At 28.5% G+C, this 16,855-nt stretch overlaps 1 protein-coding gene across 1 annotated transcript; it reads left to right on the forward strand.

The window, feature by feature from the left end:
- Positions 1-8,895: 8,895 nt before the first annotated feature.
- LOC119682334 (proteasome inhibitor PI31 subunit-like) lies at positions 8,896-10,519 on the forward strand. Its single transcript, XM_038095750.1, has 5 exons — positions 8,896-9,153; positions 9,493-9,549; positions 9,612-9,905; positions 9,964-10,055; positions 10,163-10,519. The coding sequence occupies exons 1-5, from the start codon at positions 9,040-9,042 to the stop codon at positions 10,455-10,457; spliced, it is 852 nt and encodes a 283-aa protein (XP_037951678.1). The 5' UTR covers positions 8,896-9,039; the 3' UTR covers positions 10,458-10,519.
- Positions 10,520-16,855: the final 6,336 nt, after the last annotated feature.

A 16,855-nucleotide genomic window follows, 5' to 3' on the forward strand; every position in this document is an offset into this window, starting at 1 on the left:
TAAGAAATATATATCACTGGATCTTACCTCTTTTATACATGATTATTTATAAAAAAGGAAATAAAATGTTCCTAATGATATTGAATTTGTACTTCAAGAAATCTACATAAACTAGATGACATCAATTTTACCACTAATAATTTTTTAAAACTGATTTAGTACATAAGTATTTAATATCTGCAATCTAATAAAATAAAAAAGATTGTATGTTAAATTAAACTTGTAGTATTTCAAGCAACCTAAAGAATCTGATATAATGATATTGAAATATGACTAAATTCATTCGTACAAAACCTACACATCAGCAGTACATATGCGATTTACCAAAAATGCAGATTTTCATAATAATTATATGCCATATGAAAAAAGCAGCTAAAATTTATACATACAAAACCTATATATCACTTGCTTGTTTGCGATCAAGATAGATCCGGAAGCAGTGATAGTATATTGGCGTCTATAAGTATGCATAAAATACCAGTTCTTATTATTCTACTTAACATTCTATCCAAATTCTGAAAGAAACATTTGTCATACAAGATACTTATTTGTGATGAATATGGAGGAATAAGCTGTTGTTTCATCCGTAACCTTTTTACCATAACAGAAATTTTTTTTTGTAATTTTTTTTTGTGATTTTTTTTTTATTATAAATCAATAAACCACAATTAAAGTAACTCATTAATCAGCTCTTGTTTTCCCTCCTTATTATCTGTCATACACACTGAATGCTAATGGCAGCTGATGTCATGTTAGCCGTTCTAGTATTTCTATATTATGCCATTTAACATATATATACTATATATTATATGTATGACTCAGCCCAATTACCGAACTTGTCTTTTTGGACACTGTTTTCAAGACTACTGTTTCGCATCAGTAGTCCCCCAGTTGTGTGAGTTATCATTATCATCTGCTTCACTTGATAAATAAACAAACAACGACGCAAACTGATTATTTTATATATACAAAAGTGAAACTATAAATAAACTCACAGATAGAAACTACACTACGGGTGGTTACTATTTTTTTTTTGATTGTTATATACAGCTAAAATTGAATTTAATGTCTTGAAATAAGTTTATCTCACATTTAAAACAAATTCTATTTAATCTACTTAAGTTTACAATCTGAACCCATCTAATCTTACGTGAATGATTAAATTATCATAAAGGGAACCTATTTCAGTTTTGATAGTAGTTTGTATAGATATTACACGGGTCTGCCATATAGGCATTCATTAAAGCTCAATAAATGAAGTAAATTCCAATCAAATAAATAAGTCGCATCACACGTTCTCGGATTATATCCGAGTAAATTTAATTTGTGGTGTAGGCTATATATTTTTATGAGCAATATTAACAGTTTACATTTTTTCTTCTTTTCGAAACATAATTCGCCCTCTTCGAACATGACATGTTAGTCTTTGAATGCAATTGTGGAAATTTGCCACAACGAGCCAGATATACCTATATTAGTACTCGCATATTCAATTTAGGTTCATTGCACTTTACTGGTCTTTTTTATTTCTGGTGTTATAGCAGTGTTTGATTGATAAAAAAAAATAAGTAAAATAAATAAATTAAATTGTTTTGTTTTTATTGCAAATTTTTGCAAATGTATTTTTAAATATTGCATTTTTTCCATCTGCGATGTTTACATACTCGTACAAACGATCAGCAACAATTACTCGAACTATTCCAACTATGCCATAGAATACAAAATGAACTTTGTTTGGAAAATTGAATTTCCACTTTTGTTGTTGTTGTTGTATTTAATGTTTAGTTTGATTGAATCGTGCCTGTTGTTCAATTGATGATGAGTCCATGTGCCATCATGTACGCCCAATGGCGCCATATTTGATTTCCGCCTTTCCATTGTGCCTTTTGGAAATGTTGGAGTAAATCAAGCAACCTGTAAGTCAATGAAGCGCATATCCATACATAATGAGAATAACAATTCCACACATAAACATACACACACACATCCATACAAATTGAAAATGTACAACACAAATACAAAATCATTTAAACAGACAAACATAAACATACAGGCAATAGGACGGTTGAGGAATTTTTACTGGTAATATAAACTTTATTATCGTTTTAATGGAATTTTATTCAGGACATGTCAGTGAAATCGAATGAAATTTTAATAGAAATTCTGTAAAATTCTTGTTAGTTTCAAAGTATATATTTTATGTATTTAAACTTACATAGAAAGTTTTCATAAAAAGGACAGTTCAATAAAACTTTTACTTAGTAGTGCTATAAACAAAAAGACTTAATGAAAACTTTTCAATTACTACTAATAATAAATAGTTTTCTTTTATTTGCTAGCTAATTTTACAAAATAAATTATCCATTAAAGAGTTTTTAAAAATTGTACTGGTGTTCCCTAGTGATGTGTATACTTTCAATTACTTTGAAGACATTAAAATTTATTTTAATTAAAACGTTGAGTTCATCAGACTGTACCTATTACAGTCTCTCCACATTTTCAAGCCTGTGAACTAGTTTACAGTGCATTACAAGACATATTCGAAATGATTATTATACTGTGTTCTAAATTTCTAGCTTTTTTAACTCTATAATTGGTTACTTTACCATACAAATTTTGGATACTACATTTTTAGTGATATCTCCAAAACATATCTATTGTTGGAGGCTTCAAAAAACCACATAGAAGTTGATTATAAAAAGTCTTTTACAGATATCTAGACTTTCAACACTGAAAATGTCTATATACAAGTTTCCCTAAAATTATCTTAATCATCCGTCTCTTTTAGCACAATTAGGTTAGGTTATTCCGGCGATCCCAAGGGATATGTTACCATGTATAGATAAACTCTGAGGTTTAGAACCACTTTGAACCTTTGGTACAGCTTATAATACTACTTAAGGGGAGGTCTTGCAATTAACCAAGATCCTCAAAAAAAAAGCCCGTAAAGTGGTAAGTCGACGCCCGCATTTGTCGGATGGGTGGTACTTTCATCGTCTTCTCGACAATTACGACAGGTATAATTGAAAGAGAGATTCACTCTTCTAGCATGATTGCCTAAAATGCAGTGACCTGTGAGTAAACCTACCACAAGATTAATATCTTTAAGGGACGTTTATTAAGTCGTATTTTGGTGTAGGTACTGTTTGGCACGCTCTTTGCTCCATTTATAGACTTAAGTAATGTAATACTCACTGAAGCCGAACTTTCTAATATTCTTAATAGCTTGATTAGCAAATGAACGGATTTAATCAAGTATCAATCAGAAACGACAGAGTACAGATCGAAGGAATATAAAGATTTTTATGTTTAATGTAAATTAAAATTAATAATAAAACTTTACAATTTTGTACGTCGTATAGTTCCTTTACTTTATTTTATTTATTTTTATTATTAATTTTTAAATTGCTGAGTAAAAAAAATCAAATATTCAATATTATTTTCTGCAGAAAAAAAATTAAACCCTTTTTAAATTCAGTAATACCGAATATCAATATTTTGTTTAAGGAGTTTATATTGATTTTAAATAGTTTGTTTAGTTTTTTTTTTTTTTCGTTAAGTAATCTTGTTTTTATCATCCCATAGAAAAATATTAAACAAGCATAATATACATGTCTATTTCTAGATCATAAGATTACTGAATTATGCATAAAATTTTTTCAAGGAACACACAGTTCGCAAATCTATAAGAAATAATGAATAAGAAATTAACAAACCTTATAAACTTGGATTAAATTAGATTAAAAACGGGCTACGTCACTGCAGCCTTTATGTACTATTGTGACAAACTCACGTTGGTTCCATAGGTTCATAGTAGTTAAAAATTATGTTCCCTGGAGAGATATTGCCTTTTTCGTTTATGAGTAGGTAATCAGTTAATGGGTGCCGAAATCTGACTCTAGCGAGACTATCACAGTGACACAGACTATCCTATACTTCGTGATAAAGTCTGCAACTATCGTCCGTTGTAATACATAAATTTGATAAATGCTTCTTGACTCTTGAGAAACCCTGTCACAACGAATGCCTTTCTGTTTAAACTTACTAACATCTGTATTACATATTTACTTAAAACAATTCTTAACTTTCATTATGTTAAGTTAAAAATTCGTTCTTTGAAAATATTGTATGAAACCACGGAACAACATTGTAAAATTCAATACGAGTATCTCATAAAAGAGAAACATACTTAAGGACAAATTAATTTCCTTTGTTTTACGGAATGCAATTTGAGAATAATTTACCTTAATTTAACAATCTATTTGAGAAGAATTTTATCTTAAGTATCTCTCGACCTAAAGACATTCGTTCAATTTAAACAACATTGTATTTGAATTATTTAAACAGTACAAGTTATTCTCATAATTTATTCACAATGTAACCATTCAAGTGAAGTCAGGAAATAAATTTAGTATTCAGTATTGAATTTCATAAATCTGTTAAGAAAAACTCATTATTTTAAGGATTTAAGCTCTTCAAGCAGAAATTATACTGCAAATTGAATGAAAACATTTTTAAATTATCAAAGTTCACGTAGGATAATATAAAATTTTAATTATTAATATTTAATGTATACACGTGACGAAAAAGGTGGACGTAACTTCATTTGACGAACAATTGTATTTTTAAATGCAATTATTAATATTTTCGAAAATAAAATAATATCAGAAAATGCAATTATATAAATTATGCAGTAAGTGTAATTAAAATCCCAGTAATGGATGAATTGATTGATTACTTAAATATATATCTTGTTACAATATATGGTATAATAATTTAATATTATTGGGATTATTTTCAATATCGAAGAAATTTATGAATTTAAAATATCTTTTTGAAATTATTTTTACAATTCCACTGAATTCGATAAAAATATTTCCATCATTGATAGCCGAGTTTATAACTCAATTTTCTTTACATTCTATTTTTTAGCCACAATATTTCTTTGGAACTATGTCCAGACCGCATTGGCCGCCATGTATATTCAAAACGGATGATTGTTCACAAAAATGAACTGAAATACTCGTAGAATAATACATTTTTTGTGTAACAATTCACCTAACTATCGGACCATGTTCATCTATTCGTATAGAGCAATGATTCTCAAGTTGGACAATAGACGGAATCAATTTAATTATTAATGAAGACAATTTGAAATTTAATATAAAATTTCAATATTAACCTTAGAATAATGTTTCCAAACGTTATTTCTTATTAATGGAAAAGGTGATGGATACAGTTCATCTTTCGTCATTAAAAACGAGATAAATATTCAAACGGTCTGGTTGCTTACCTTTCCGAAAGATCCTTGTGTATTTAATGCAAAGGTGCATTGGAATATTTCAAAGATTTGTGTGGAGTTTAGAAAGAGCTTATTGGGCTTAGAATTTATTTTGCTCTATGTGTGCATCAAGGGAAAATTAAATTGATTGATTTCTTGCTGACCATACCTTTTTAACATTTGTAGACTTTCTCCCAGTACAACCATTTCTCACGAACATTCATTACAGCTTACTGAACTTTATTATTTTAAGAGTTGGTGAGTTTTATTGATTGATAGGATAAATAACTTAAACGAAAGATTTCTGAAAATACATCACAACTATTTTACGATGTTCGTTTATTACTATTCCAAAAGATTGTATACTGCCTTTTCGATCCTATAATGCCTTTTCGTTGTTACATTAAAGACTATACAATATGCTAGACAACTTCGTGAAAACACTCATATTTTATCGCATTTTGAAACATATTTTATCGATTGTATTGCCAATATAAAGTCGATAAAAAGTAAGTTCACATTTTAGAGTTTGGAAACTGATTCACTGCGACCGTTAGAACAAATATACTGTCAGTCAGTTCAAGTATGACCATGACTCTTATCTTAATGTAATAAGAAACTTTTTACTTGAACTATGCATATGCTGTTCTGGAAACATGACTTATCATCGTTTCAAATTTGACAGTTACGAGTAATTAAAATTAAATAGAAGTAATTAAATAGAAATTCAAATATTTCTTAAGTTCACAGATGCTGAGTACTTGGCAATATTCGAAACGACGTTGTATGATCAGCCATATTTGAATAAAATTAATAAAATTTTTGTTTTTGCTTCTTCATTACTGTTCGAACTCCCCCTGACTTATTTTCATTGGTTTCTTTGCATAAGATAATGGAGACGACTAAAAAAAATAAAGTGTAAAAACACCATTTATAAAGAAATTTCCGCAGTAGTTCTCTGCCTTTTTTGCAGCTCGCTTTAGCACAGAAAGGCAAATACTGTATAATTATAAAAACTTAAAGGATATTGTTTTATTAAAATAAGAACTACCTTTAGATAAACAAAATGGGCTTCCTGCACAATTACGTGAAAAACGCCACTTTCTTTAATAAGGACGAAACTTAAAGGAATCAGTATATATAAAATCACATTAAACCGAAATAAATATATGTCTGTTCCTAACTTTATATAATTTGTATTCGAATTGAATATACAGTTTTCACAATTTTTGTTCAAATATCGCATTTACCAATCCTGCAAATATTTCACACAATTGTAGTGCATTCCTCACTCTGTAAACGAACGATTTCAAGCGCACTTAACACAAATGCATACTTAATCCGGGCCATCTCCCAAGTGTGGCATTATTTGTACTTACAAATGTGCAACGTTTGCGGTTTTTACTCTTTTCGTCCGTTGGAATAAACTTCTTACAACACAGACTGCAAATCCCTTAAGGACTATTAACTCATTTTTTTTGTTGCTCTTTTTTTACTCTTTTTTTGTTCGTGTACATTCTATATAATCTTGAAGAAGCTATAAATCTGAACTTTAAAATAACTTCAGTAGAAAAGTTTGTATTCTCACTCAAGTCGTTTCGAAAACAAAATGTGTGTCAAATTTTTTGCTACTCAAGTGAACTTAAATTATACAAATTCTTTATTTAATTTAAGCAAAAAAATTCTTTGTCCTACTTTTGTCCCATTTTTTGTTATATTTTTTGAATTTTTTTTATATATTTTTTATATTTTTTTTTTACTTTTTTTGTTATAATTTTTGTTATATTTTTATTCAACTTTTATTCTACTTTAATATAATTTTATATGTGCAAAAATTTTGGAAATCTGCATTTTCCTACATAATCCCAGGGAAAACCGCAGAAACATAACCTAAATAAAGATATAAAATCAATTGTCTGCAACACTTGTGTATCTACGAATTTTCATATTTCATTTGTATCTTCCCATGGCATAACTACAAGAAGTATTTTTACATTTAAATAAATTTTTTGGTTTTTTTATTTTTTGCTTATTGGATTATCATTTATGGGTCTGTTGTTGCAATTACTTCGAAATTGTTGCATTTACAAGCTTTTCACCAAATATGAAAGATACAATATTGCAGATAATTTATTCGAGTAAAACGTGCATTTCGTATATTCTTATTGAATGGAAATTTTATGCAGTCATCAAAAATGATAAAATATAGTTTTATTTTTCTGTATTTATTTAAGTGGAAATATCCTTTCCAATAATATTTTCTTTATTGCGGATATAAGATATATTCGTATAAAATATTACTTCAGTCATATAAATTGAACACTTTTATTGCAAAATTTAACAATACTGTATATCAATATGTAAATATATACAGTCAATTATTTATTTTTATGAATTTTATAATTTATATGGATTTGAATATAAATATATCTAATAATTTTATATACATAATATATCAATTGTCTTAAACTAAAGTAAATTTTTAAATACTTCAGAATTTAGTAACTAGAGAAAAGTGACTGTTTATTAAAGTTATCAATACTGCACTCTTATTTAATATTATTTATAATAATTAATATAAAAACAAAAACGTTTGTAAAAAAAACACTAAAATCCAAACTATTTTTAAAACTGTTATCTTCTTTTACTTATTGGCGTTTTTAAATTGAACGAATGTGCTTCAAAGAACCTAAGTACGCTCTATAAGTGATGCCCTTGCAATCATGAATACCCACTCATTTACAATTAGGTGGTTATAAAAAAATTTGTCGCGGTACACCCGAACTAGTATTGAAGTATAAATGATTCATTAATATTCTGTATAGTTGATTTAAAACAACTCTGCTTTAGAAGGTCGGCTAGCATATGTAACAGAAAAATTGAAACATTAATTGACAAAATTGCGAACCTTGTGTTCAAAATCTCTTTTAATTTTTGTTAGTTATGGTCGCGGTTTGATCCACGATTAATTTCTGATGTGGACAGAGATGGCTCATATATTGCCACTGCAGCTAGAACTAGAAAATGTAATAACATATTTTATAACAGCCAGCGTTCTTAAAGTGTACAAATCTATAGGATTGCACATCCTGACAAATTCTCAGTTGTGTTAATATTGAAGTTGACGCAGAATGTTTGATCAGAGTTGTAAAAAGGAATTGACATCGGTGCTCTAGTTGCCGCAACCGGAAGTGAAAAGAAAGAAGCCAAGAATGAGAAAAAGAAGCAAAAATCAGACTCTGATGATAAAGATGATGCGGGTTCAGTTCTTTCGAATAAATGCCACTGACATCGTGGTATTGTGTAAAACTGTATGGAAATCAGCGAGAGTGGATTTTTTTGTAGGTCTTGTTTAAGTTTCAGATACTTAATAATACACTTAACTAATTCCTATGACTGCTGTAGATTCAGTTATAATTAATTCCAGATGGATCTTCCTTTTAATCATCGTAACATCTATATAATTCTTACTGCTATTTGTGATGTTCAGATAATTAAAACTGGCATGGGCTGGAAAACAAATCATAGTAAGCGTTGCAAGATAATGTCGATAAAAAATTTTATTTAAAAAACCATAAAATATTTAGTAAAAATTTTAAATTTTTTGTGTTTGTTTTTCTAAATTTTAAGTATTTTTATTTTGGGACTGTTTCGAAAATAACATTTTTTCTAAATTTAAGTATCGAAATTTTTGTACAGCATTTATATTCTAAAAATAATCTGCGGTAATGAAGCTGTAAAACTGGAAGCAATACAAAATGGCTTCTTCCACATCTTCAGGGCCTAATGAAGACTATTTCTTTGGTTGGAATTTGTTTTATAACACCATTATTAGGGAAGTTAACAAAAAATCAGATGTTCTTATAGCACTGGTTAGTAAATTAAGAAAGCACTTTACATATACTGAACTATTTTTTTTTGCATACTCTATTACTTTAATGATTTTACTTTACTTTATATTGAACATATCCGAAAAAATTCATGGATTCATATTGCTAGAACCGTACTTATTTCTAGAAAAAAAATTTTTAGGTGAACTTGTTTATCGAAGCTGCACTTCGCATTTGCTTCACTACCATATTGGGTTATTCACTTTTATCTCATCTACTTCCTAATATATTTTAAATAATTTCACTCTATACGTACATATACTCATATAAATATAATATTATTAAAATTAAATTACCAAATATATATTATTTTGAATTTAGGCACATTTTATATTAGCAAAGCATCTAAATTTTCGATGCCTCGGTAATGGTGATAAGGTAAGCCGTAACCATTTATATTTTATATAACATTCACGTTAACCGGAATATCAATTCAATAGATGACATTTTCTGACGAAGAAGAGGGATCCGAATTATTACCGATTGATTGGAATCAAGATGAGTTTAAATATTCCTTAAGATATTTGGTATATAATCAATTATATTTGCTATTGGGTCACATATCTGAAGAAAGTCTTATAATAAATTTACTTATTGCCGATTCCAAAATAGTTTCCAATATTAATTTACACCCAGATTCATTAGTAAAAACTACAGAAGTGCTCGATTTATATCAACTAATTCCACAAGCAAACTTTATAAGCAAACGGTACAACAGAGAATTAATAGATCCCGTTAGTCTTCAATAAATTTATGATTATATTGCACATATATTGAAATATCCTTTTTAAGGTCTTTAAAACCAATAAAAGAAATAAATCCCTACAGACTGATCCCCAGCCAAGTAGTTCTATAAGTACTTACGCCATAAGTGATTCTCATAGGTAAGATGAACTAAATAATCCATATCTATTGTGTTATAAACTTGGACTAAAACAATTAATAATCGTTATATATTTCTTCTACAACTTTACTTTTTTATTTTTAACAGGAACTTAGCAGATATTGATTCGGGCCATCTGCTACATCCTTTAGATATTGATCGTGAAGATTTAAATCATTTTCCGTATGGTGGTCCTGGCAATTTAATACCATTTCCTTTACATCCAGATTTTGGGCCAGAATTTCGTTTTGATCCAGATCACCCATTTGGTCCACCACTTCCTTTACCAAGTCCAAATCCAAATGGAAATCAAAACCCAAACCCAGACTTATTTCCACCTGTAAATTCAAATACAAATATAAATCCAGATCTTTTTCCACCACCACGTAATTATTACATGTAGTTTATAATATCATAAATGCTGTACAAAAATTTCTAAAATATCTAACTAAATAAATGAAATTATTATCCAAAATTATCAATTAAGAAAAATTATATGCTTTTTATGATATCAATATGCTAGCAAAACTAAGTATAATATTTGTATGTATGTTAGCATTTGACAATACCTTAATATAAATGAGATCAAACACTTACTGCTGCAGAATCATTCGTATAATGTTAGAGATAGAAGATTGTTTAAAACCATATTTATGGTTTAGGGACATCTTGTTGAAATAAGTCTAGCAAAAGAAAAAATTGTAAATCCCAATGTGCTATATAAAATATATACAATATATTTCATCGCATGTAGAAAGCGGAGAAATTGAGGGATAAGAATATTGAATATTTACCAAATCTGTTATCTTTTAAATATTTTAGGATTTTTGTTTAAAAATTAACATCTTGCCCTCATAAGCTTGCAACTAGTACATTGTTCGAAATTCCTTTCTAAAGTTAGATAATGTGAATAAGATGGGAATATTACTGATCATAACGCTCGGTTCAGTCAAACTCAACTAAATGCTCTTCGAAGGCACAACCAACTTAAATGCTATAATCAGCTCATTCGCTCCCTCCTTAAGTACACCTTCCCTATTTGGTGTGCAATCACCTCCGGCCAGATGAGAAGAGTCCGTCTCTTCGAGCGCAAGCTCCTACGTAAGCACACAAACTGCAAGCACTGTCATGACACTGCCCTTTACAACACAGTCAAAGTCACTGGCTTCAACGAGTACCCCCTGACACTCACCCGACCATACCTCAACCGACCACACAATCTCCCCCTCCCCCAAATGATGTTTCCACATCGCTATAAAAATCTTCTCCATTCATTCCTAAAAGGTGGATTCAATGGGTTCAAGTCTTACATTGTGGCTTTTGATGCTTTCTATCTACTACAAAACAAAAAAAAATATTACCGAATATCAAAAAAGAAGATGAGAAACAATTGTGTGAATTATAGTGAAATTAGCGCTGTATATGATGAAGTAATGTGGGAAAAAAAACATACAAGTTTAGATATACTGTCATTTGTTTAACATACTAGAAGACGTTTAGCTCTAACATACCGAAACGGTTCATCATACCAAAACAGTTTATAAAGAAGGATATTCAGGATTTTGAAGGTAATCATTATGGGTATTTCTTATTCATCTAGAGTTCTTCATTTGGATTTGAAAATACCTCCTAGTAGTAAACACCTAATAGGTATTCTCATAATCTCCGTCTTAATAAAGAATCAGTTGTAAACCTATTCAGATTATAATTTAAAAATTAAATTTTTTAATTTTGTTTAATTATATAGATTGAACTTATTTCATATGTAATAAAATTGTTTAATTTATTTTCTTTTTTTACAAATTTGGTTGTCAACTTTCAATATATTTATGGGTTTTTTTCACATTCTTTAAAATTGAAGCCATAAATTTTCATCAAAGCAGTCAAATTAAAGTTCCTTTATGCGTTTGCCGTAAATCAACCAAATGCGATGAGCTGACAGCACATTTTCACATATTAACAGTTGATTAAGTTTCTGATTGTTTTCCCGCTAAGCAAACATCTTTTGAAGAATTTCATCTGAATTCTGATATCAAATAAATCAGCGGAGCAGCAGATTGCGACGAAACTCTTCCCGTTTTTAAATTTCTTGTTTGTATTTTTATACTCGAGTATCTTTGAAAATATCAATTCATGCATTATTTTCAACTTTTGAATTTCAATTGAAAAATGTAGTACCCCGAGCTTCTATTTGCTTACGCAGATATCTTGATATGCTAAGCGTGTGGCTGACAACTCTGTGGGTCTCCATAGACAAATCTGTCTTTTAGTCTGATAATCAATTGTTAAGGTTCTTTTTTATCTTTTTGTTACAGACATCAATGTAAAATACTTGATTGGTTGAAATTAGTGTCAAAATATGATGTGAGATAAAATTTCCTCTTCTTACTTATAATAAGTACAAAGATATTTTTTTGATGGGATGTGACAAAATTGTATATATTTTTGGATTGATTTTTTTATTTGCTTGTTTGTTAATATAATGAAGTAGATATATATGATATATGTTACCAAAAGTAGTAGAAGTTCAATTTTGTTCAATTTTGTATTTTGTATAACCACAGGCATCCTATTAAATATATGTTTATCCGAGGGTGATTTGTAATTATAAAATCAGTGATTACATTTCCCACTTTCAAATGAATGCGGTTTGATATTGCTTGAATTTAAAATTCAAAACAACTAAGATTTGATGTTTTATTTTTCCATATTGTGTGCTAGATGTTCTCGAAAGCAAATAAGATTTTCTAAAAATAAGTATTTATACGGCAGTTGTCTATTTCCAAACAAAGACAAAACAAGCGCGTAGATAGGAAAAATATGCTTTGTGGCCGTTGAATCTAATGGCAGATCTTATACTGACTTTCTATAGATTAACCCCACCCATGGTCTGAAACACTCATTTGGTTTCTTTTTAGATCATGCAAATCGCTATATTAAGCCAGCAGTAGACTTACTTAAATAGAATAAATTGGTTTTGTCCAGAAAAACCTTTTCTTCTCATACATAAAAAAAAATTGCACAAGAGTCACTATTTATATTTTCAGCCTAATAATGAAAAAATTCTAAATTGTCGTTTAAAATTGCTTTATTGTTTCTCAAAATATGCTCCTTTATGGTAGTCTTGCATGAGTTCCAATCATCTTCATACACCTTTAAAAAATGGTGTTTAAATGCAACAACGACTTCTTCCACTGACAAAAATCGTTGTTCACGCTATTTATTCTTGACGTTCGGGAACAATAAGAAGTCATTGGCTACCAAATCAGGACTGTATGACAGATGATCCATCAATTCGATTTTTTTGAATGTTCAAATAGTCGGTTGTAGACGAGCGTATGAACACTCACACATCTCTCTTGATAGAAAATGATGAGACGGCGCTTGTTTGTTTTTGTATTTCACTTCCGGTAAAGAAATGGTAGTGTACCATTTGAAATTTAATTATTTAATTTAATAATTTACTTAATTTATGTACATGTTTTTGGTAGTAGACTTTAATCATTTACCGATTTGGCCGAAGTCGGACTCTTATATCCTATAGCTGTCTTATTAACTGAATAATCGGATATAATTTTTTTCTGTTTTTAATAAAAATATACATATCAATTTTGGTAAAAAATATTCTTATTTTTGTTTAAACAAATGTATTAAATTTTTATTCATATCAGTTCAGATTTGGATACCATTGATACCATGATAAGCTTGTTTTATGATATTCGTCCATTTTTCTTTATATTTGGCTTTTATCTAAATTTATGACATTCATATCTCTCAGATCTTGTCGAACACTGTTACTCTATCTTTTTCTCAGTCTTCCTTTTCCTCGCGTTGTACTTACTTCACTCTCGAATATTATAGCTGCTGCTCTTTCTTCTGGCATTCAAACAACATGTTTTACCCACTTCAAGCGTTATTTTTTATGAGTTTGAAAATTGTGACACCTTCCATCAGTTTACCGAGTTCATCATTATATCTTATGCTCAAATTTTAATGTAGCTACCGATATTAATTACAGATTTGAACAACTGGGTTTGTTTGAAAAACTTTTGTATTTTTTTGATATAAACACTTTAAATTCGAAACTTCTTAAAATACGACTCGTGATTTAATAATAAAAATATAGGTTCGCTTACTAACAGAATGGGGATATTTAAAGGATATTCTTACAATACTTGTATATAGGATGTCTAAGCTTCGTCAAAGACAAAACTAACATATTAATTTTTTTTTTTTTGCCTATTATTTATATATTGTTCCAATGAGAAGTTAATATTTTATTAAAAACCATTAAAATTTTTATTCCAAAATATTAAACGTACTACTTTCTTTATATTGAACATTATTAATGCTCCTTCTTTCCTAAAAATAATTTCCATGCTCCGTACGTGCTTGTAAATATTTTGTTTTGTTTCCTTTCTTTAAGAGATGTTTTATCAATATTTTTTTTTTTTGGTTTTGCAACGTAAACAAATTTATAAATATTTATTAATATTCTGGCAAAATCTTTTCTTAATACATTTTTTCTTTTATTTTTCTAAACAAAAACTCTTCGATAAACAAGGATGAAGCTGCAGATTGCCTTCCCATGCAAATCAGCATCATGGGATCCTCATCAAAATATGCTAAATAATTTGCAACATTTTGACATTCATTTCAAAAATTAATCAACGTCGAAAAGTTTTGCAGGAAATATTAAATTTGAGAAGGTCTACAAACCTACCAAAGAAAAAAAAAACATTAATGAAATGTTTACAAACAACAACAACAACAAATAATAGAATTCAGAGAAAGCAAAAAAAAATTAATGCCGCGTATGCATCAATCAATAGATTTTCATATACAAAAAATGGCGTTATCTACGAAAAAAGCAAGTAAAGTGCGGATAGCGCACAAAAGTATGCAAAGTGTTTTATTAGGGATTGTTATGTTTACAATGAAAAGCTTTTTTATATTTCGTATTTGTATTTCATTTATAAAAATAAAAAATAATTTAAAAAAAATAAAAAATATAAATAAAGTAAAAAGGTTATATTGGAGTTTAACTTAGGTAGGTAGGCAGTTGTCTAAAGAGCATTTAAATCGGCTATCGCAACAGTGTTGCCAGACGATTTGTTGCTTTTTAGCATGCAAGTCATTGACTACAACACCAACAATAACAATAAAAGCGGTAACTAAATAATCATGGCAAGTCCCTTGAATTATTCATGATTTTTAACATGCAAAAAACTATGGCAAAGTTATCAAAAAAAGAGCACATGGGGTTTTTATGGGGTTTTTATGCATGCAGTGGATGCACCATATAAAATCTTTTAATATACATTTTATTTTTTTTGTTTTTCTGTAAATAGTTTTTGCAATGAAATATTTACTTACATAGAGCATGCAATTTTACTGCTTATTAAGACAACAGGATTTACATTGTATTCGACACAATGATGGGACTTAAGTCAATATGTATTACAGTTTTTTATTAAACCGAAAACGGAATAGATCGAATATTATTTTTCGAATGACTTTAATAGAGTGTATTGCAATTTACCATAGTTATACTTGTTTATCAACAACCTTATACTATGTTCAGACAGCAAAATTTCCTTAATTTCGTAAAAATGAAATTAAGTTAATTTTGAAAGTATTTATACTGCCCCAAATTAAGGAAATTATATGTCTTTTGTTTACAAATCTATTGTTAAAAATTACATGCTCCAAGCACCGTTTGGGAAAGTCTGGGAAATTCTAAAAGTTGAGTACTATAACTATAAACGATGGCATTCAGTAGTTTTATTAGTTTTAGTGGATTTCAAGTATGTGAATTATTATAGTTCACTCTATTTTAAATTAATAACAGTTTACCTATATTCAAATTTAAAAATTTGCACTACTTTCAAAATAATCTCCCGGTTTTATTAAAGTCAACTGTTACTGACATTTATTTAAAAAAATGTATCTTTTTCGTTACCTCAACTTTATCTTTTGTTTAAAATTTATCTTATGCATAGTTGCATTTGAAATATCCCTTAATTTCAGCCTATGTTTCAACGAAATTAAGGTCATTTTCCTTAATTTCTTTCTAACCTCAAAACTGAACTTTGTATGGAAAAAACAACTAAATTTCACTGAAACGAAGATGAAATTGAGATTTTTGTGAAATTAAAGTATGTCTGAACATAGTATTTGCTTAACATTATTTAATTTAACTAAAAAATGATGCTAAACTTTAAATGGTAGATTTAAATGGTAAATTTTTTTCTCAAAAGAAAAATTTCGTTTCGTTTTTAAGAAAAAGCATTTGACATATTTAAAAAAAAATAGTGAAAATAGTGTATATATATTTTTTCTTTTTATTTAAATGCTTGCAATTTTCCCTTTCCATATTGAGCTTTGCAATAAAAAAGATATAAAATCAATCTTATAGAGAAATGCAACCATGCGTAAAGATTTAAATTCAATCCATTGATTACTTTGCGAATTTTAAGGACATAAACATACAAAAGTTTGATTTATTTGGTATATGTGTAAAATAAAATTGCTAACTTTAGATATAATTTTCATATTTATTTACTGTGTCGTCAACATAACAAGTAAAACGTTTAATACTCCGTTTAAATAATTTTGGTAATAATTACTTTGTTTTTTTTTTAATTATTACTTTATTTTCGTAATGGTATGTTTATTTTAATGCAAAAACTAAAAACTTAATACTACTTATATAAAATTATATATATATAAAGCATACATTTTCTTTACCCCACAACTACTGAGTAAGCTGTTCTCCACACTTATTAGAACTTAAGAATA

The sequence above is a fragment of the Teleopsis dalmanni genome, chromosome 2 (genome assembly GCF_002237135.1).
Source record: "Teleopsis dalmanni isolate 2A chromosome 2, ASM223713v2, whole genome shotgun sequence".
In the NCBI taxonomy this organism is placed as follows: domain Eukaryota; kingdom Metazoa; phylum Arthropoda; class Insecta; order Diptera; family Diopsidae; genus Teleopsis; species Teleopsis dalmanni.